Here is a 21,764-nt window from a genome sequence, read left to right as displayed (position 1 = left end):
TCAAATATATGCTGTTCTTTCTATTGATCAAAGAATCTTGAAAAAATAAAAATTAAACAGCACAATTTTTTTCAAACCAAATTCACATTTTTGAATGATTTCAGAAGGATCATTTGACACTGAAGACTGGAGTAATGATGCAGAAAATTCAGTTTGCCACTAAAATACATTTTAAAATATACTGAAATAGAAAACAATTATTAATGAATTAACCATTTAAAAAATGTCATAATTTCACAATATTACTGTCACACCCCATTGGACTTTTGTTGTGTTTTCATTCCTAATGTGTTCTGTGTGACCTAGTTTTCCCTCATGTCTGATTATTGTCATTGGTTTCAGGTGTGTGTCATTAATTACCCTCATCAGCCCTTCTATATTAGTTGTGTTCAGGTCACTGTTTGTCATCCGGTCTACTATGTCCCTACGTGTGCTCCTGGTCTGTCCTTGCTTTACCTTTGCGTGGATTTATTAAATAATGTTTGCATTGCTCATCATCGTCCTTTTGCATTTCAGTCCACTGTAGTGTGACAATTACTGTTTTTTAATCAAATAAATGTAGACTTGTTGAGGATAAGAGACTTTTCTCAAAAACATTTTTCAAAAATCTAACCAACCCCTAACTGTTATAACTAGCTAAATTCAAATGAGACCCTTATGCCTGATAATTTGGCTCTCAAAGGAACATCTCATATGTGTCATCTCATTGTCCTCTGCTTCTGTGACATCTCACTGATGTCAGGCAATATGGCTTATGATCGTGTAACACAATTAGAGGGACATGACAACTGACTAAGCAGCATGGCAGCTACAAAGTACAGTGAACAGGGAAAATGGCCTACAACGCAGATGAACATTTAAAAGATAATGGAAGCTATCATTAAAAAGAAAATACCAATGCTGTCGTTTGTTCTGAGCTTAATCTAAAGCAACAATAACAGACCACATGTTACAGAACACAACCGAATTGTCATTATATTTGTGAGAATATTTCAAGACCTCAGTAGAGTGTACTTAACGTCTATGATCATCTATTCGCTCCAGGTTATAGTGGCCTGCTGTGCTCAACAAATTGACACATGGCAGGGAGTCAGCTTGCCATAAAGCCATTAGCACATTACAGGCATTCAGACGGGACAATGGGTGTCAGTGTTGACAGTGTGCCAGGAAACAGGAACATCACCTCTGGTTGCTAAGCAATGGACCAGCCCTGGGAGTATTGGGAATCCTGATGATGGGGTCATCAATAAAACATGAGGAAAAAACAACCACTGCAGTCAGTTTGAAAAATGATGCACTATACTAGATAAATAAATGGAATTTCCTGGAGTTTTTATTTGTGTTCCAGTATGCAATCACTGGAAAAACACTACATTTCCAGTGGTTTAGCTGCTTCCATTGTCCATGCGGGTTTATCTCTTTTCCTCAGCAGCAAGACTTCCTCAGTGATTATGCATTAGGAATTATAGTGAATCTTCATTTCATTTTGCATGACTTGCATGAGAAATGACATATCCCTTCCTGTAAGTATTGTACACTTCAAGTCCTAGCATTCAATAAATGCTTTCATGGTCTTCCAAACACTAAGTACACATACAACATCAATCCACTTGCGTGAGCAACAACACCCTCCCCTAAATGTGCAGCCATCTGCTAAATCCATTGATCTAGAGTTATTAAGCACACAATCAATGTTTTCCTAATGTGGCCTTTTCACTGAGGGCAGCACCGCTGACTTGTGCACCATTGTGACTAAAAGAAAGCACATAAAAAAGTACTATCTGATAGAATGAATAAATATTATCTCTACAGTACATATTGGAAGGACTGTGTTAAAAACCAAGCACATATAATTTTATGATGTAATTAAAATATACTAATAGTTAATATACTAATTAATAATAATAATAAAAAAGTGTATATAAATAAAATTGTTAGGTTTTAAGTGAAGGTCTGTAATTAAAAAAGTAACTGGCATATTTGATTGTCTGCTCTTCCATGCAAGTGTGCTGCATGAGGCTTTGTGTTTGAAAGACCACACCCTGCTGTATTATTGAGCATGGCCTAAATGAATATGCATGATGTGGGTGGGGTCTGGAGGACAGAGACGGCCCAGTAATGAGCAGCTGAAATGGCTGTACTCTTCACAGGAAGCAGTCTTCTCTCATCCCATCCGCTGTACCATTGCTGAGTCGCACCCTGCCCAAAGTAATCCCAGAAAAACACAGGGTTTGCTTTACAAAACACTAACTACAGACTTAGTGAAAGCCAGGAGTATATAATATGTTGCCAACTGTGTTAAAACCATTTTAAGTCTAAAATTATTACAAAAAATTGCTTTATTGTACAGTATTGATACATCAGTCATTATTCAATTTTAGATAAAAACAAAGATAAAGACCAAATAGATACAGTGACAGAATGATAGACAGCGATAGCTAAAATGATGGTAGATAGATATATAACATAATATATATAACTATAGAATGAATGTTTGACAGGATGATAGATAACACAATAGATGAATAGATAGATTGTATGGCTCTGGTCAGAGGAAGTTGGTGTGTCAGTCTCTCCACACCTCACCGAACTCTACTCACACACACACACACAGACACACACACACACACACACACACACACACACACACACACACACACACACACACACACCCTCCTGATCTCTGCTGACCCTTGCTTCACCATGCAATTTTATGAGTCAGGTGCTACACTGCATGTTGGGAGCCCTGTAAGAGTCTAACTTGCAGTTTGGGGTGTTAACACTTGGAAATGAGAAATAACTTTTTTCATGATCAGCTGTAGTTGGTGTGGTCTTCGAATCCCTCTCTATGGTCTATATGGTCACATAATGTATACTTGGCTGAATTTGGACTGAACAGATAGACAGATTGCAGAGAGTGGAAGTCATTTATGTTAATGCATATAGAAGAATTTCAGTAAGTGCAATAAATCCAGAATTTTAGCAAAATGGTCCATATATTCTGTCAATATGTTACAAAGAACCAAATTTTCCTCTAAATTTGGCATATAAACTGGACTAAAGATAGAATACAGAACACAATAAATAATGAAAGAGATCTGAAAGAAATCTCTTATGCTCACAAAGACAGCATTAATGTGAGCAAAAATACAGTAAAAAAGTAATACAGTGAAATATTAAAAAAATAATTAATAATTAAATTTAATTAAATGGGTTTATGTATTTTGAAAATTGATTACTATGATGGCCGTTACTTCATGCTTCAGTGTCAAATGATCCCTCAAAAAAAGCTCAAAAAACATTTCTTATAGTTATCAATGTTGAAGACAGCTGTGCTGCTTAATATTTTTTTTGGAAACCGTGATATATTTTTCTCATGATTCTTGCAAAAAAAAATGTATTTATTTGAAATTTAAATCTTTTATAACACTATAAATTATTATTTACATTACTTTTGATCAATTTAATGCATATTTGATTATTAAAAGTACTAATTTCTTTTAGATAAATGGTCCCCTGACTTTTTCAGTGCATAAAGAGACAGATGTATAGAGAGAGAAACAGACAAAGATAGACACAGACTGATGGAGAGGGAGATTAAAGATGTATCACCTGAAGTATGCAAAAAATATTTAAACATGAGCTAAACAGTATCACATTCATACATTCTGAAGAACCAGAACAAAGCATACAGGCTACATGTTAACACATCTGATAAATATATTCTGACCTGCATTCTCATTGTGCTATGAGAACAGGATTTCCTCCAGACACAAAGCTTTAACAGAGGGCCATACTGATTAAACACACTGGCTAAAATTGGCTCGTTTATGGACATTCCTGCTATTCATATCAAAGGTCCTTCAGTTCGGTGAGAAACTGCAGATCCGACAATGCATACTATAACCTACCCACACTATCTCACACAACTATGTTTATCTCTCTCAGACAGATGGGCAGTCCAATTTATCAAGAATATAATGCCAAAAACAACTGTTTAGTCATTAGTAAAGATGGGATTTGGATATTAAAGATCTTAAAATTAAGGTTTTGTGTGAATCTCTTTAAAATAGGTGAAATACTCCTTTAAAGAGGTTTCCTAAATGTGTTTTCAGCAGACGGTCTTTCTTACTTCTCCATAGTCCGTGGTGAGGATGAGGGTCCGGTCATCGCAGCAGCTGACGGTGGAGGGCAGGAGCTGCTCCTTATCCCGCACCCACACACAAGCTCCCTAAAAGACAGACAGACTGTATGAAACACTAAACACAGCAAACCAATCAAGAGCAGCCATAAAAAGGCACAAGTATTAAAGATACGACCTAAGATGGCAGACATTTCCTTCCTATTGCGGCTGGTACAGAAATTAAATATGTATGTTTATGGAGCATGCAGGCAACATTATGTGCTTCTAAAAAGAGCTGAGGACCGAACAAGATGATACAGAGAGAATATCACTGAGCAATTTCAATTGATCCAATAGAGAGCAGTGATCTCAACCACAGCCCATCATGGTCTTTAAAGCACCACAGCCATTCTAGCTCGCTACGCTTTCATTTCATAGACATACAGTGGTGAATCTGACTGGGAAAAGCTCCCTCCCAAAGGGTTTAAACGCACTTTGTGGGCACATGGGCATTACAGAACTCTACTCATGCCAACTGCACATGCTGCAAACCAAAGTAAAGCCCTTTGGCAGCACCAAAGCCTGTACTTGTCTCTGTGTAAAAAGAGATGGTTGTTTCTCATGGAGCCTTTGCTTGTGCACTCGCCACCAGAACAGGGAGTTTTGAGTGGATACCAGCACATTGATAAATAGTGTCTAGGGTGCTCTAGATGGTTGCTTACTGGCTCTAAGGCAATAAAATCAAATCCCAAGTCTGATCACTCTGAAATGTAATAGCAGACTTGACAAAACTTTTTCTGTGGACAACCCAAGTTTGTTCTTACAATTACAATCAATGGGGTCCAGAAAAATATTGCAACAACATACATTTGGAATGAAATTAAGGTAAGTAAATGCTGACAAAATGTAGATTTTTGTTCAAAATCTCAGATGATGAAAACAGCTGCAATAAAAGGGCGGTCTAGCTATGCTTTTGTCTAATTGTGTGGCATGCTTTAAACAATGCCGCCAGCTTCCATGTTTTCAATCGGAAGGCCAAGAATGCAGAAATGGAGATCATGTAAAAACAGGAAGACACAAGTCTGGCTGCTAAGACCACTAGTCATTTCCTTCTGTTGTGAACCCGAACACTGTCCTAAGAGCTACTTACACCAAGGACGATAACAACAACTATAACTATAAAGTTTAAAAAGAGTTTTAATTCAAAAGGAATAGGGACATTAATACCACAACTATAATAATAACAACGCAAAGGATTCATGTTGTTGGAATCAATTTCAGTAAAAAAAAAAATTCAGCTGATGATCGATAAAAAAAAAATTTGATCGCCAATCAGCATCCACCTGACTTTAAATAGCTTAAACATTTAAAGCGACAGATGACAGAACTACTTATAATAAACAGAATAACACAAATATAGTTTGAGTTATCTTTATAGTTATCGCTCTTGGTGTAAATGGTAAATTAGTGTGTATGGTGTGCCAGGTTCTGATGGCCCTCACGTTTACTCTGACAGGCATAAATCTCCACAGCGTGGCCATTCAGACGGCCAATGGAGTGTTGAGAGAGTAGTTTGTCCAACAGCACATGAGAACCAAAGGATCAATGGGAGCGGATTCCACCAGGAAACCCAAGCCCCAAGGTCAGAGCTCAGAGATATCAATCCTCATTAACTATTAATAATGACCTGACATGTGCAACAGCACTGGGTCCAGTAGGCAGCATGTGCAGGCACACGCACAATATACATCCACTCTTTTCAAAACACACGGTATGAAGATGATCATAGACATATGATACACTGGAAAGGAGATGTAGATTATAATGAGGCCAGACATATTCTAGGCTTCAAGAGGAGGCATTCATTGAAGGCATAGTTGACCCACAAATTAAAATTCTATCATCATTTACTCACAATCATGATGTTTCAATAGCTATTTAAACCCATTTTATTTACTTGCCTTCTGTTGGAATCAAATGGGGTAATTAAGAATGTTCATGCTGCCTTTTTTTTTTAAATAATTGTCAAAAATAATTGGTGGTTAGATTTCAGTTTGTTTATCATAAAGCTACTGCATGACATCATATGACTCGGAATATAGTGCACAAGTTTTATGCACTTCCCTGACATTTTGTGGTGCTTTTTGTCATTTTTGGAGCTTGAAAACACCTGGTCACCATTCAATTCTATAGACCTTTTTCATAGACTATGATGATGCTGATGATGCATCTACACAGTCTACAGTTACATTTTTTTTATTTTATATACTTTGACTTGCATTAAATTACAGAAAACAAGTTTACACTGCTGTGTATGTATTTCTACAAAGATACTGAGATAGTGATGCAAAATGATGGATCTTTCTCTCTTCTGACCACCATAATCAATCTCTCAATATTTCTTTCCTCTTTTGGAAAGTCATAAAAACATCTCTTTTACTTTTGGAAGAAATTGGAACACACACAAAAAAATCTTCTTGTTTACTACTATAGAAGTTTACCTTTGATTCATCATCTCTTTTCCATATGTGCCACACAGCATCATGTCCTGTATCAACAGGATCTTTTTCAGGTTTCAAAAAAAGCCTCAAAGCCTTGCTAAATGTAGCACTTATGCTTTGGGGCTATGGGACTGATTTAAAAGGGCTTGAAGAAAAGAAGCGGTGGGGAGGTTAAAAGTGCATGCTAATGTGTTCCTATTGTTTGACGAGCAGAGGAAAAAAGCCAACATTCGAATTCTCTGACATGTCCAATCATCACATATGCGTGAGACTAAATATGACTACCTTCATTGGTTAATGTGTGCCATAGGCGTTCACTGACAACAAACCACCTTTACTTTACAGGAATACAATTAAAACAACTAAAGGGCATCATTTTATTGAGCTGGAATCATGGATCAGATGAGAGAGATCAGCCAGGTCTGTGACTGGCACGAGAGGAAAATTACTTAAGCACAGGACTCGGAAAAGCTGCTTCACGTGACCTGACCAAACTGAATTACATTTGAAGCAGGGTCTACAGATTTTTTTTAAGATCAGATGCCATTGTTATATAATTCTCATTTGCAGCATTTGCACTTTATGGCACATGGTGTCATTGAATTACTTGTGTTTAATCTCATAGATTAAAGGAAGTAAACATAAGAGCCTTTGCAATAGTTGATTGAGTGCATTAAAAGTGGTTGGATTATACAATCTTTTTTGTGTTTAATTGACAAAATAATAAAATATACATGAGAGTGCATAAGACCATTAGTGCATAAGACCGACTCAAAAACTAACATACAAAAATATGATAGTTGCAAATTAAGATAAATCACATAATAGATAATAATCCAGCTGTATTTACCATAGATAAATGGGTATTGTGGGTTGGGCACTATAACGATTACTACCTATCAATAATAATAATAATAATAATAATAATAATAATAATAAAAACTGGCATGGGAAGAACTAATGTATTAACTTCTTCATGATTCAGATAGCTGTGGTTCAGACTGCTGAAATCTATTTTTATGTGGTGGAAGAATAAGGATTAGCTTTCATGGAATATTCAAGGATAATCATAATGTTTCCCTAAGGAATGCTCAAATAATTAATGTTAGACATTATGAAAAAACTGACAATTTTTTTTATATAAACATGACCATGTGAACTTGTCCATATAATCAAAATTAATACCTCAATGCAACTACTTTTCAAAGCAGTGAGACTGAGGATTTTGCCTGGTGGATGATAAAACTTGAATATTACATATCTCAAGTTGTATCTATAGGGAGCAGATTATCATAGAAACTCTTTGACTTGGGCTAGTAAACAACCACCCTAGCAATTGATCTTTCAAGTCTACAGAGAGAAACACAGCCAAATAACAGATGCTCTCTACTCAAGGACACTCAATGTCAAGCAGCACCAAAACATCTGACTTTTCCCCCATGACCCCATTTAAAAGCAGAATGGACAGAGATAAATTACAGTTATAGCATCTGGCCAAGTACAGCTATTGTGCTCAACAAACCTCTTTTTCCAAAAACATTACCATGTTTTACTGCATTACCGTGTAATGATTTTTTCAATTATTTTTTTGCCATGCTGAAACAGCAAACAACGGGTTCTTCCTTGAGGTCCTGTATTTCATATTTATTTTGAGAGAACTCAAAGGAGAAGAAGAACTCTGAAAGTCTTATAATATCCCCACTATAATGACAGCGTTTAAGACCAGACATGTTTCCACTGGCACTGCTGCAAACCGCGTGATGTCATCGATTATGCGGTGAGGTTAACAGATTTTCCAGAAGCGAGCTCCATGATGCATGCCTCTGAAAGCACAGCAGTGTAAACCTGCTTTGTGCACGGGGAGTATTGTATAGGCAACAGATGGTCACAGAAACACAAACCTCCTCCACTTCCATCATTTCATCCCCTCCTTCCCCCACCTTTCCATCACCTCGGCCATCTCAAAGCAGAATGGTCATGCTCGGGTCCCAGAGGGCAGCTGAGCGGAAATCCCGCAACAAAGGCCATCTGGGCAACTGCAAAGCAGGGTTTTGTCTGTCAAACTGCAGCGCACATGCAAACAAAATAACTCCTTCATATCATATTGCATTATACAGTAGTTGGAGACATGAATCAGCTCCTTTCAGCTGGAACGCCAGTGAATCGATTAGATATTTGACTAACATACTGCTCTGCAGTACATAGCATATCTTAATAATTTTATGACCAATTCATCTGTTCATGGGTTTCTTTTTTTTTACTGTTTTGATCTTGTCATCTTAATCAGAATGTCATAACTGAATCTTCCAGTGAAACGACAGACTACTCTTTGGATTCTCCAATCATTTAGTCAAAGCTGATGAAGTTGATGAATTAAATTCAAAGGATCTTAATACTTAACAGTAACTGTTAACTGCTAAAATAATCCCTTGCCCTTTAAAACAGAAAACACAGTTTAAAACGCTCCGTCACTCTGAACCGTCACAAAAGGCTACTATTACCTCTGTGTTTAATGGTGCCAAATTTGGAGGAGATTTGCTAATTGATGAGCCTCAATCATTAATGAGACTACACAGTGCAAGGTGGCGTGTCTGTTTCTCCTTGTGGCAGGAAGCCCAAGACCAAGAGTATCGAGTGATCCAATCAGCCCAACAAAAGAAAACTAATCAACATCCACAAAATGAGATGTTATATGGCAATTAGTCCGAAGCTAATTAATTTTTTTCCACTCACACTATTACTTAGCCTGGGATGACCGAATATGCATGAGACAGAGGGACAGAGAACTTGCCTTAACTACTAGACATTTTGATTGAGAAAACTTGTTTGAGAAGAACTCCTGTGGACTTCACAAATATCATAAAGAGTCTTGTAGAAAGCAGCTGGTCACGCAAGATTACAAAGAGATTTCTACACACTGTTTAGATCTCAAACAGTGACACTTATTCAGATTATCATAACAAATACTGACACCTCCGCTGACCTCTGGCTCTCCTTCAGTGCAGCTGTGCAGATGTGAAGAGCTCTTCACATTCCTGAGGGCCTCAGCTATACTGAAGAATGAACTGTCTGAGGAAACTCAATACTGACTGATACTGCTACAGACATCTCAACGAGTCTTGGTTTAATCTGTAAATTGCATAACACTATGCTATATTGAATTATCTTGAGACAGTAATAGAGCAAAAAAAGCACCATGCAAAGCATTTCTTTGAATTCATTCCAACAAAACTTTTCTCCATCATTCATTTTCTCCAGACTTCCAATGGTCCAACTGTTAATTTACGTTGCAACATGGCAGATGACAGTTCAAAGCTAACAGAAAACTGCTCTTTTGTATTTAAAATCATTCACTAGTCACTGAAAAGATTTAAGTTAAGTTGCAGAAACGTGTCCAGGATCAGGGATTTTATCTGAGGAATACTGAGTGACAGAAATGAAGAGAAATTGGCCAAGAAATGAGTGAGATTAAGGGTTGGTATCTGATTAGATGGACTGAAATTACTGCTGACCTTACAGGCTCAAGTTTAAAGTCTTCCAGATCTACATATGTGATTTGAAGAGTGTTGACATACCCTGTAGGGTTGGGTTAGGACAGTCAGCAACTGCCTAGCGCAGTGGTTCCCAACCTTTTTCAACTCGCGGCCCACACAACCACACACATATGTTTGCGTGGCACACTTCAAAAAAATTAACTGATCCCGCTATTGTTGGGTAAATAACTAAGTACTCAGAAGCTAGATTGTTAACTGTATTTATTGAATGAACTAGGCTGTGCGTTATGAAAAAAAAAAAAAAACCTATCGCGATTTCTTTGATCAATTTTGCGATTGTGACACACACCGATATGCTTTTACAGTCATACATGCATTCAGGATTAATTTGAAACCTATTTCCATAAGAAAACCAATTAGAGCTTTATCAAAAAATTGTAACGTCTCTAGAACAGACATAAGTCAAAATTATCACTATAGTAAAGATGTAACAAAATGTATAGACTTATGGCAAAAAAAGGGACTTTGGGGCCAGGGACTTTTTTTTTTTTTTTGTGCGGAGAGAGTGTGCGCTACAATTAATGAGCTCTAGGAACAATGCATGGCAAAAAAGAAAAAAAAAGTCCCTGGACACGGGATTTTTTTTTTTTTTTTGCCACGTACGTGTCTCCTCTCACTTTAACTGCGTCCTGTGCACTCACAACTCTCTTTATGCTCATGTGTTAGATATTAAGTATTTTCACATGTTTTTATTTCTAGCCTTTTACCGCGTGCAGTGTGAACGCTCTGATCTGTTAACATGGGCTCAGAAAAAAGGTGCATCACAGACAGAGTGTGAACCTGGAGTTACAGGCATATGCCCAGTCTGTTCTGTTCTCGCGCTAGGCGCAATGCATTCTGATTGGATCGGATAGCATACTGCAGAAGGTCAGGGCCGCGAAAAATTTAGCTATAAAGCGATTTAGAAATCGCGCACGCTCAAATCGTGATTTTATGACAATTTCTATTAATCGCACAGCCCTAGAATGGACTGGAAATGAACAGAAAAAACTCGGGCTGGCGCCGCTCAGCAAAACGGGAAAAGCAGATCCAGGCAGAGCTCGGCAGCGGGTAGATAGTCACCGGAGCAAGCAGTCAGGAGGAAACACAAAAGCCATTTATGCATGTTTGAATTTGTTGTTCTGTAGCATATGCAGCAAAAATATCTAAGATAAATTGGTGGTTTATTCTTAAACCAATCAGCGAGCTCGAATAGTGGAAGCATACAGTTTAATATTTATTTTTTGTTATTTAATTATATATATGAAATGATGTTATGTTATGACTTAGACATTTTTACATATATTAACAATATTATTTCTTTTAATAGTAATTGGCGGCCCACCTGCAATACCACCACGACCCACTAGGGGGCGGCGGACCACAGGTTGAAAACCACTGGCCTAGCGGATTACAGAGATCAACTAACGTGTTTATTAAATTAATGAATTTCATGAACTGCCTTTTTTTATTATTTTGTACTGTTCTCTGAGGTCCACTTATGTTATCAATATTTTTACATAAAAAAACTTTTCAGTCTTGTTTTTACCCCCCTCATCAGAACGCTCTGTTTGAATAGGCATGGCAGATTGGTGGGCGGGGACACTCAGGCAGTGATGTAGAAGCAGGCGTTGATTTTCTACTGTGGAGGCGGTGTTTAGCCACACTATTATATCATAAAGTGGCACATTCCACAACCTGTCATTTTGGCAGAATAACTTGAATATAAGCTGTTTTTAGACTAAGGAGAAAGTTTTGAGTTCTGAAACACACAGAATATTTTTTATAGCACAATGACCTCTTATATATCAATAGATATATTAGAAATTTGATTTCTCAGTTCATGACCCCTTTAAGATTTTTTAGCTTTCAGATTGTAAGTGTTTGAAAATGTGTGAATTTATAGCTGTAACTAGCTATCAAAGCACTTATTTATGTAACAGATTCACTTGTTTAAATGATGAAATGCACACTTAGGTATACACTACCATTAAAAGGTTTGGAACCAGTAAGATTTTTAAATGTTTTTAAAATAAGTATTTTATGGTCTCCACTATTTTTAAGTAGCCACTGCAACTCCAGGCTTCAGTGTCACATGATCCTTCAGAAATCATTCTAATATGCAGATTTTGCTCAGTATTTCTTATTATCATTGTTGAAAACAGCTGTTCTGATTAATACTACTACTACTTTTTCAGAATTATTTGGTGAACAGAAGCTTTGAAAGAAAACACTTATTTGAAATGGAAATATATTGTAACATAAACAAAAATAATACATATTGTATGTATATTTATAAACATAAACAACATAAAAGTATCTTCTGTTTTACTGGCTTCCTGAAGAAAAAATTCATTCAGTTAATGTAATATTCAAAACTACTTTTTGACACCTGCTCAATAGTCCAACTCTGGATTCAATTAAAATACATGACAAGAGCAACTGGACCACACACAAGACTAACAAAAGCCCAATCTAGTGCAAGAGGGGAAACTGTACCTTAGGATGCCTACTGTATGTCACATGTTACTGCCAAGTGAAATCAAGACAGCGCTCCCTACCCCGTGTCAACCTCAACCTCCCCAGACCTGCATGACATCATGCAAGCCAATGAGAGCTTTGCCTCGCCTCAAATCAGGGTCCCAGTCGAGATGGACGTTTAGCATCCTGTTGAATAAAATTCCTGTTGATGAGCTCAAACATTGGTAAATTCTGGGACAAATTTCAGGAATGATTTGCAGCAAGCACCCTTACGTCATGCTCGAGCGATACATTTACAACATTAAGAATTTAGAACATGTAAATTCACAGATGAATTGACAGTATAGAGAGAGTCAGAGAAGGAGAAGTGTTTTGTAAAGGATCAGATAAACATCACCAGGCTGACAGCAGTTTGAATAAATGATGGAAGGTGCAGCTGATCAGAAATTAGCTAATGGAGAGATCCTGCCCCAGGGGAAGGACACTGACTTCCCCCAGACCAGACGAGAAACAGAAAGAGTGCTATTAGCATTAAGAGATTGTGACACTTAATGGTATTAACCTTACAACTGAGATGTTTGACTGATTTGCATAAAGCAAAGAGACAGTGATTAACAGTCATGACAGGTTTTATTGTACTAAGTAAATTAAACTTGTGGATGAATACTCCTACACAGTAGACAGTGTTGTTTACAGTACAGATATGTTAAATTGGATCCATTTTTTTAAACCAACTATTCAAACTACAAGTTATATATATCCAAATGTATTTTTCTCTTCAGACTGCAGCTGCAGGTTTAGTGTAAGCTTGGTCATTGATTATGTTTTTAATGAGGCCAGTATTTAAATCTGAACACAGGGAGACAACATTACAAAAAGAAATTAAAGGGAATATGTAAAGTTTGGTGCTGCAGGTACCACAACTAAGCAAGCAATAAAGACTTTAGAAAAGACTGGTTGTGTAACTTCAAGAGCGGGACGAATACCGGGGAGAACTTCGTAAATTCATAGTGAAGATACCACTGGTGATGTACCGAAGAAAAATCGTATTTCGCGGCGGCGGTAGATTATCAAATTTTCAGCATTAAGAAAAAATGTGTTTTAAAGTTATAAAGTCTTAAACAGTGTCATAAGTGTTTGACTGTACAATTTATTTTGCCACGTTTATCGCTTAGAACTAAAAAAAAACTAAAACTATTCCAACATCCTTTATACATCAGCAAATAACAGCGATGGTGCCACCCAGGTCGTGCTACCCACTGAGAGCATAATGAGAAGTGTATTTCTCTGATGGAGGAGATGGTTGGGGCTCCAAAGCCTCAAGCTAAATCTGCTTTGCCACATCCAGTAATGCAAACAGCTAGCTTGCTGATCATCTAATGATGACTATAACTAATTTAAACACCATTTACAGACACATTTAAAGTCACATAACTTAGGTTAAAGTCATTTCAACTTAGGTTACACAACAATGCAGAGTGTCTCAATTAGGGTAATATAATACGGTTGCAGTTTAATGGGACTCAAACTCGTTTTTTTAAACCTGTGACTGTATTCACAGATGTCTCTCCATGATGTCTTAATCACAGGGCAAAACTCGTGCTAACATAGGAAACTCACCATCTGGGCTGGATAAACAATTACATGTTGAGTGTTTTTTTTTTTTTTTTTTGTTTTTTTTTTACTCAAGATGGTCTCCAAGTAAGCAAGGATTATGGATATTTCTTTCTATTAAATTGACATACACCTAACAAATAAAAATTCAGCCTTTGTTCATCTTCCAAATAAAAATGTAGAGATTTCTTTCCTCAAAAACATTATACTTCTTTAAAATGTTTATAAAACATTGTAAAAGTAATCCACATGAATCGAGTAATCCAAGTTTAACACAATCACTTTATATGATGAACATAATCATTTAAGGCTATATAATTTTCACATGTAAAAACTAAAATGCACATACATAAAACACATCAAATATGGTCAACAAAAGCTCAAAAGTGCTTGCTTGATGCATGAAAATCAATGACGATTGTTTTTGCATAGCATGCATTGCGTACACATTTCTTTAACTGCAAAACTACCACGGAAAATAGATAAATCCTGTATTATATAGGCTTTATATTCAAGCAACATTCATTTTTCATAACTAGCTTAAAACATATCCGCCATGGAGTCCAGGTCAAGTCAAAGGTGGTGTGCTAGCATTAACATAGAGTTATATTCCAACTATTATGAAACAAATCATTGTGAGGTCAAAGCAGGTTTGACATTAAACAAGCTTAAATTGAAGGATGATATTACATGTCAGCTGTGCAACGGCTTAATCTCCTTAGAGATAAACCCCTAAAACATTTAAAAATATATATTTATTAAAAAAAAAAGAGATGAGTACAATATCTAAGCAAACATGGTAAGATAATAGATAAATATCAATAAAAAATGTCAAATAAATGTCCTGCCCAATTAACCATACCCAGCATCTCGTCTGTCTTTTTGTAACCTGTGTGTATAGACCTCAGTGAAAATGAGGCCTTCCACGGCCACCTGTGAATCTTTCTGGGGTCTGGTCAGGGGACTGTCTCTTGTGAACAGATACAGCACAAGAACTGATTGTGTTATTCAGAACCTTTAAAGCCTGTCTGCTAAACCTGTCTGCTCTCTTTGCCCCGAGCTACAGCCGCTGACAGGGGCACATAAATAATGCTGCACCGTCACCAGAAGGACAGGAAGGATGGGATGGTACAGCTATCACGAAAAGGTGGGTCCACCTGACTAATTTATTGGTCCCGAGTGGGTGATAATTGTACAGATGCTCTATTATGCCAAAACATTTCAAGATTCCTCTAAGGGTTTGTTTTTTCATGCACTCTTGCAGGTCTAAATAGCAGAAAGTGATCTCTGCTTACCCTGCTTTTTTTTTTTATTTAAGCATGACTAGTTCAAAAAACAGAAAACAAGAAAACAAATGACAGTCTACAATCAGATGACCAAAATGAAATTAAGCCTATATGATCATATTTTGGAATTATTATAATGACTATTTTCATATGAAGCCATTCTTCTGGTGCCACACATACAGTGACTACAAAAAAAGATGATCCACCAACACTTTCCACCAAAAATTCTCTTAACACGACAACCTTCAATAGTCCTCAAGGCTTGAATGGTATATTGGCACAAAGTGGTAACTACTTCCACATAATTTGCCCCTTAGGCACAACAAAAGCCTTTTCAATAAGCTCAATTTGGTGTTGATGGCGAGGATCCAGGGCCACTGTACCTCAGCAGGGGGCAGGAGCGGCGGCAGATGGAGATACAACTGCAGAGGTATAGTATTAAGAAATGAAGGGGGAAGGGGTGCAGTGCACACATGGCCAGGCCTCAAAGGAGATGACAGAGGAAGTGCTATTTACATGCACACGCTCTTTAGAAGGCACTGCAAATTGTGTCTAAAAAGAATCAGTCCTGTACAATGCCATAGCCTTAATAGTGTTTCTGAAACAACAAATTTGAGTCAAAAATTTTTCCTTTTTTTTTTTTTTTGAAAAACAAAGTGCTATGTACGTACACTGAATGCATCACAGACAAGTCTAGTGCAAGTCTACACCTACTATATTCAGTAGCTTAAAATTGCTGCTATGTCTTAAACAAATAAACTTTATAGAGCTCACCAAAAGGGATTTATTCTTACTGAGTCATACTTAAGACTTCTTGAGCCATGGATATTATGGTTTACTGCACAATGTTTCCAAAAGGGCTCCAAAACCGCCATGCTGTGATTTTTGGATAAAAAACAAGAATGGCATTTGCAAATTTAGACAGCTATGGTGCTTAAACTCCATAATGAACAAAAATAAAACAACAGATTGGCCTCACAAGACCTATTAAGCCCACAAACTGAACAAAGAGTTGGATTGGGGTGAATCCATCTGGGTTTGTGTCCAGATGCACACTACAACCTAATAATCATGTAAAAAACTGGTCACAAAGAATAAATCCTGTCAGTATCCATGCATAAAAACCGTATAACAGACAAGCTTTAATAAATAAGGCAGTCCTGAAAATAAGCAAGCCTTCCTAAAGTCCAGGCCACAGTGAAAGGGATTAATATGGCCTTGTGGGATTGCTGGTGTACTCATATAGCCCACTCCTGCTCAAGTTTGGATCAACTAGCAATCCGGTTTGAACTGAAATAACTCCTGCACTTGTGAGAGGACGATACATAATTCTTCACATCAACCTGTAGCATGACGAAAGCACTTCCTGAGCACATACAGTCAATCCTGTGACTGATTAGTCATAATAAGAGATTACAACAATGCAAGTGGGTGCCTTAGAACAGACTTATTATTGATAATAAACAAGCAAACATATTGATATATGGATACTCCTTAAGAAAAGATGTACCCATGAAAGGTCTGATGAACAAAATAGGTGTGGCAGAGAACAGGAACACAAAAATCGATTTTATTGTTTTGTTCTTCCTGTCTAGTACACCCAACAGAGCAAAAAGGAAAAGCTACGATTTCAGCTGCCATCAACATCTCAGCACCAAGATGTTGCCTGAGGAAGTCAAAGTCACAGTGAGAAGAATAGCGTGAAATCCAAACCAGAGGTACTTTAAATCTAAGAGCCATGGGGCGACTAGGAGGCATGGCTAGGAATCTCGGGTCAGGGTTAAAGAGACTGAGATCCTCAAGACAGGAATGTATCTGGAATCCGGTGTTGGATGTGAGACACTCTTTTGAGAGACATTTTAAAAGTAGGAATTCCTTTTTTAAAGCAGGTCAGCTGTTGTTCCAGGCGACATCATCACTGCATCTATCCCTTTTTTAGGTTGCTCTTCAGAAGTGGACTTTGTGGGTATTTTTAACGTAGCTGACACTAAGCTGGAAATGTATTTGTGGTTCTGTTAATGAATGGACACATGTGCTGTTTGAGGAATGAACTACATTCCTCAAATCAGTATGCGAATGAGAAATATAAACATTCCTGCACACTATGGATGGGCATGATTGCCCATGTAACTGCTTAATAATTTTCTGACTTCACAAAACAATTTCATTTCTATATGCAAAAACATGTCAAAAAGGGGCCTCGTTTTTTATTTTGTGTTTAGTTATGGCATCATTTCCAGCTGTATCTTAGGATCCAGTTTGCCCAGTTTCCTTCAACATTATCCACTTTATCTCACTCCAGTGAAGAGGGTGTTCATATAGGATTTCTAAAACATAGTCTATGCAAACCTCCATTATTTAAAACAAAAAAATAGCAATATTTTGATTAATTTATGGTAAGCCTGAATGTTGGTTAAAGGGTTAGTTCAACCAAAAAGGAAAATTAAGCAATAAATTACTCTGAAGTCATCCTAGGTGTATATGACTTTCTTCCTTTCAGACGAATCCAGTTGGAGTTTCAAGGTGTCTGATGTCACTCAGTGGGTGTTGCACTCCATCAGTCCAATAGAAGTTTAATAAAAAGTGCATCCATTAAGAAAAAGCTTTTTAATAAAATTATCTTGGACTGATAGAGTGCAACACCCGCTGAGTGGCATTAAACAGCTTGAAAGATCAAAGACAGTTTTTAAAATAACTCTGACTGGATTCATATGAAAGAAGAAAGTCATATACACCAAGGATGACTTCAAGGTTAGTAATTTATGGCCTAATTTTCATTTTTGGGTGAACTAACCATTTAATTGACCAAAACATTGCTTCCAAAATTTCGTAATGATGCAAGTTTGATTAATGTGCAGGATGTATCATTTTTCATTTTCATTGTATAGGTTTTAATTTTTCAATCCAATACACCTATGAATTATTCAGTTACAAGGCAGTGTATGTTTAACTTATGTAAGAAATAATTTGAAATACAATAAAGGTGAAACTTCCTTAAATATGGTGTAAAAAAGTACATAGCAGAATTCAAACTTGAAAATATCCAGCTGAAATGGTTTTTAATCAAATAGTTTTCAAGGGCTGAAATCATTGACTGAAACATTAAGCACTTCTCCAGTTACACATTTTGACTGTGCAACCATCTATTTTATGCACATAACATGGTTACGCTCCAACACGTAAACATGACAGCAGTTCACTGCCAAAAATGAAAAAAAACAAAAAACAATGCAAGTTTCTAAAACACCCTATATACACACTGTTCCAGGGAAACACAGGGTTAACTCTCACTTTAAAGCCTTGATGAGACTATCGTGGGTGGGAGTGCTGAATGGAACGGGAAGCCCATGCTTCATAAATCTCTCCATGTGGACGAACTCACTAGTCTGTCTGGGAACAACCAAACTTAGTCATAAGGATCAGTAGGCATGGACAGGTAAGCTCAAGCAGAATGATCTAAATGACGCACTCTGAGTGTTTAATAGTCTAGTGACTCAGCAGCTGGCAGAGGAAGGATGAGGGCTTGTCTGAAGGAGAACACCACTTGGAGGGGAAGCTAGGGATTTGGCAATATCATTATGCCTGGTCCCAAACGTGGATTCAGATGGAAAGGAAGGCAATGCTTTGACATATCAGTGAAACATAACAGCGGAAATGTAGCTTAACCCTGAATTACAAATCATACAAGCAAAGTGAAGAATCTTCAGGCCAAACCTCAGAAAAAAATCCAATCTGATTATCAGACACATTGTTTAAATATTTCCAAACCAACTCATGCCTCAATAATTCTGATGTAGATCTGAGTAAAAATGCTTTCAGTGTTTCAGATTAATTAAAGCCACACTGGCCGTTGCATTGGCCAATGAATGGGAACTTCCTCCTGACAGCAGACCATGTCTATAAATAATCATGGAATGTTTGCGTTGCTACTTCTAAGCCTCATCATTCCGGCTGCATCCATGCATGTGGATCCAAGCTTTTAATCTTAGATGTGTCTCAGACCCTTTCTGTCCTCCATCCCAGACAGATGTTTAATTACTCTTCTCATTTAGGCCTGCTGTTGTCCTCCAATGCTCTGCTATGAAAGCCCGACTTTGTGACTTCATATCTCACAATACAACATACAGAGTATGTTACTCTGTATGATAAAGTAAAAGGGTTGTGTGGAAAACAGCTGCCTATGTACAGCTGAGGTACAAAGAACTATTCTTTAATTAGACCACCAAAGTTAAGAGAGAATAACACATGCAGTGCAAAAATTAACTGATTAAACCTGACTACAACTAGGGTGTGGGCTTTAAATGTATTTATTTTGTCTACCAACTCTATGTCTACTCTATGGTGGTCTGAAATATTGGAAGGGGGTTTATACGGCTATCTAAATGCTATATAAGTATCTATTTAATACTGCTGCCGTGGATCAGTGCGATGTGTGTGAGGTCTGAGCTTTCATTGCCAGCAGGTTTGTTCTCATGCTGACACAGAGACTGAAGAGCAAAGCAGACAGAGGGAGGCATGAAACACATCCTGGGGGTCTCCACTGGGGCATTTATGATCATTTTACACTGGATCAAGATGTTATTTGGTTCACTGCTTCTCTGCAAGCGCTAGTGATCTTCAAAGGCAGTGATTTGGTGTTAAATAACCTTTGAACCGGAAATTAATGTGAGTGGGACTCCCCATTTTTTTCTCACCTGAAGTGACAGAGGGTCCTAACAGATTTAACACATAATAATGGAACACAGCAAGTATTGTTTACACTTCATAGACCATGTTTTTATAGTCACCTAATTCAGCAAAAAAGGACTGTACAGCAACAACAATTGACACAATTTATATATTTTCCATTATATACATACATACACACACATATATATATATATATATATATATATATATATATATATATATATATATATATATATATATATATATATATATATATATATATATATATATATATAATGTTTTGATTCAAGATAATTTTGCAAAGTGATCAAAACTTGATGTAAGCTCAGCAGCATCCTTTGAAAGGCAGAACCATCACAAAGGAAACAGGGAGAGATGGTTCCAGTGAAGTGTTCAAGTTTTCCACCCACCTCAACAAAGAAGGTATCCATCTGTATTAAGGTCCTGTCCGGTGTTTGGTGCTCAGGGTACCACTGACTGTAGAGATGCTCTTCATTCACGCGGTTAACATACAGCTGAAGTTCCCATCGCACCGTCCATACAGTAATTCCTCTGAATAAGCTTAAAGCTCTCTTAAGACACTCTTGACAAACTGCCTGGGAAGCCGCTATGAGGGCTGGATTGTGTCTCTTGTGTGTATTAGAAGAAGCTCGCGTTTATCCCAGCGGCGGTCCGGCTCGTCTCGCGCGGCGTGTGCTTCTGTATCTTTGTGAAGAGAAACACAAGAGGCCACCGGCTCATTTGGGTATGACTGCTGGGGGCGGGGCTTGGCAGCGACACCTCGCCCACTAGACACACCCGTGTGAGAGCGCTAGAGCTGCATATAACAGAGACTCCGAGCTTGTAGAGAGTTCCTAACATATAAAATAAAGTGGTCTGGCACCAAGATCTTTTTTATTATTTGATCAGTACTGAAATGCTTTGTATAGACTAATTGTAAAACAAAAAAGGCGATTATAGAGATGGTGACCCATACTCAGAATTCGTGCTCTGCATTTAACCCATACAAAGTGCACACACACAGCAGTGAACCCTATAACACTAACACTAATATATATATATACATTCTTCTTCATTTGTTTAAGGCAGAATAGAGATTTTGCAATTGTCCTCAGAAATTGTCCAAACTTATTTAGACATATATAATTATATTAATACTTTTATGGTGAAAAATTCAACATTACTCAGGACACAATAAATTGTGGATTTTCTGAGCATTCCAATAGAGAGAAGAAGAAAAAATGTCCAGGGAATTCTATTTTGGGAAAAACCTGGAATGGCTTTGACCCACTTAGTGCCTGGATCACCACTGTCCTCTTTGGAAAGTCACTCAAATTTAAACTTACTACAAATTTAAAGATACATATTGGTCATCATTTTAAAACATTTAAATATAAATATTAACATATGCCAGTTAACAACTAGCTATAACATATGCATTAAGGGATTTATGTGTAAAATAATAATAATATCAAATCAATATTTTGGAATGGTTATGAATAATATGTTACAATGAATATATTCAGGGTCCATACCC

General features: G+C 37.2%; 1 protein-coding gene across 2 annotated transcripts in view; it reads right to left on the bottom strand.

Moving 5' to 3' along the window:
• myo10l3 (myosin X, like 3) overlaps nt 1–20,931 on the bottom strand; it is a 72,824-nt gene extending 51,893 nt beyond the window's left edge. For both annotated transcript variants that reach the window (XM_059499797.1, XM_059499798.1), the window contains exons 1-2: nt 20,638–20,931; nt 4,133–4,231 (exon numbers count right to left, since the gene is read on the bottom strand). In XM_059499797.1, coding sequence (XP_059355780.1) covers nt 4,133–4,231; nt 20,638–20,658 — 120 coding nt within the window. In that variant the 5' untranslated portion in view covers nt 20,659–20,931. The remainder of the gene's footprint in view (nt 1–4,132; nt 4,232–20,637) is intronic.
• Between the last annotated feature and the right edge of the window lie 833 nt (nt 20,932–21,764).

This window comes from Carassius carassius, chromosome 19 (genome assembly GCF_963082965.1).
Source record: "Carassius carassius chromosome 19, fCarCar2.1, whole genome shotgun sequence".
Taxonomy (NCBI): domain Eukaryota; kingdom Metazoa; phylum Chordata; class Actinopteri; order Cypriniformes; family Cyprinidae; genus Carassius; species Carassius carassius.
Note: the sequence above shows the minus strand (reverse complement) of the source record. Positions and strands in the feature narration are given on the sequence as shown.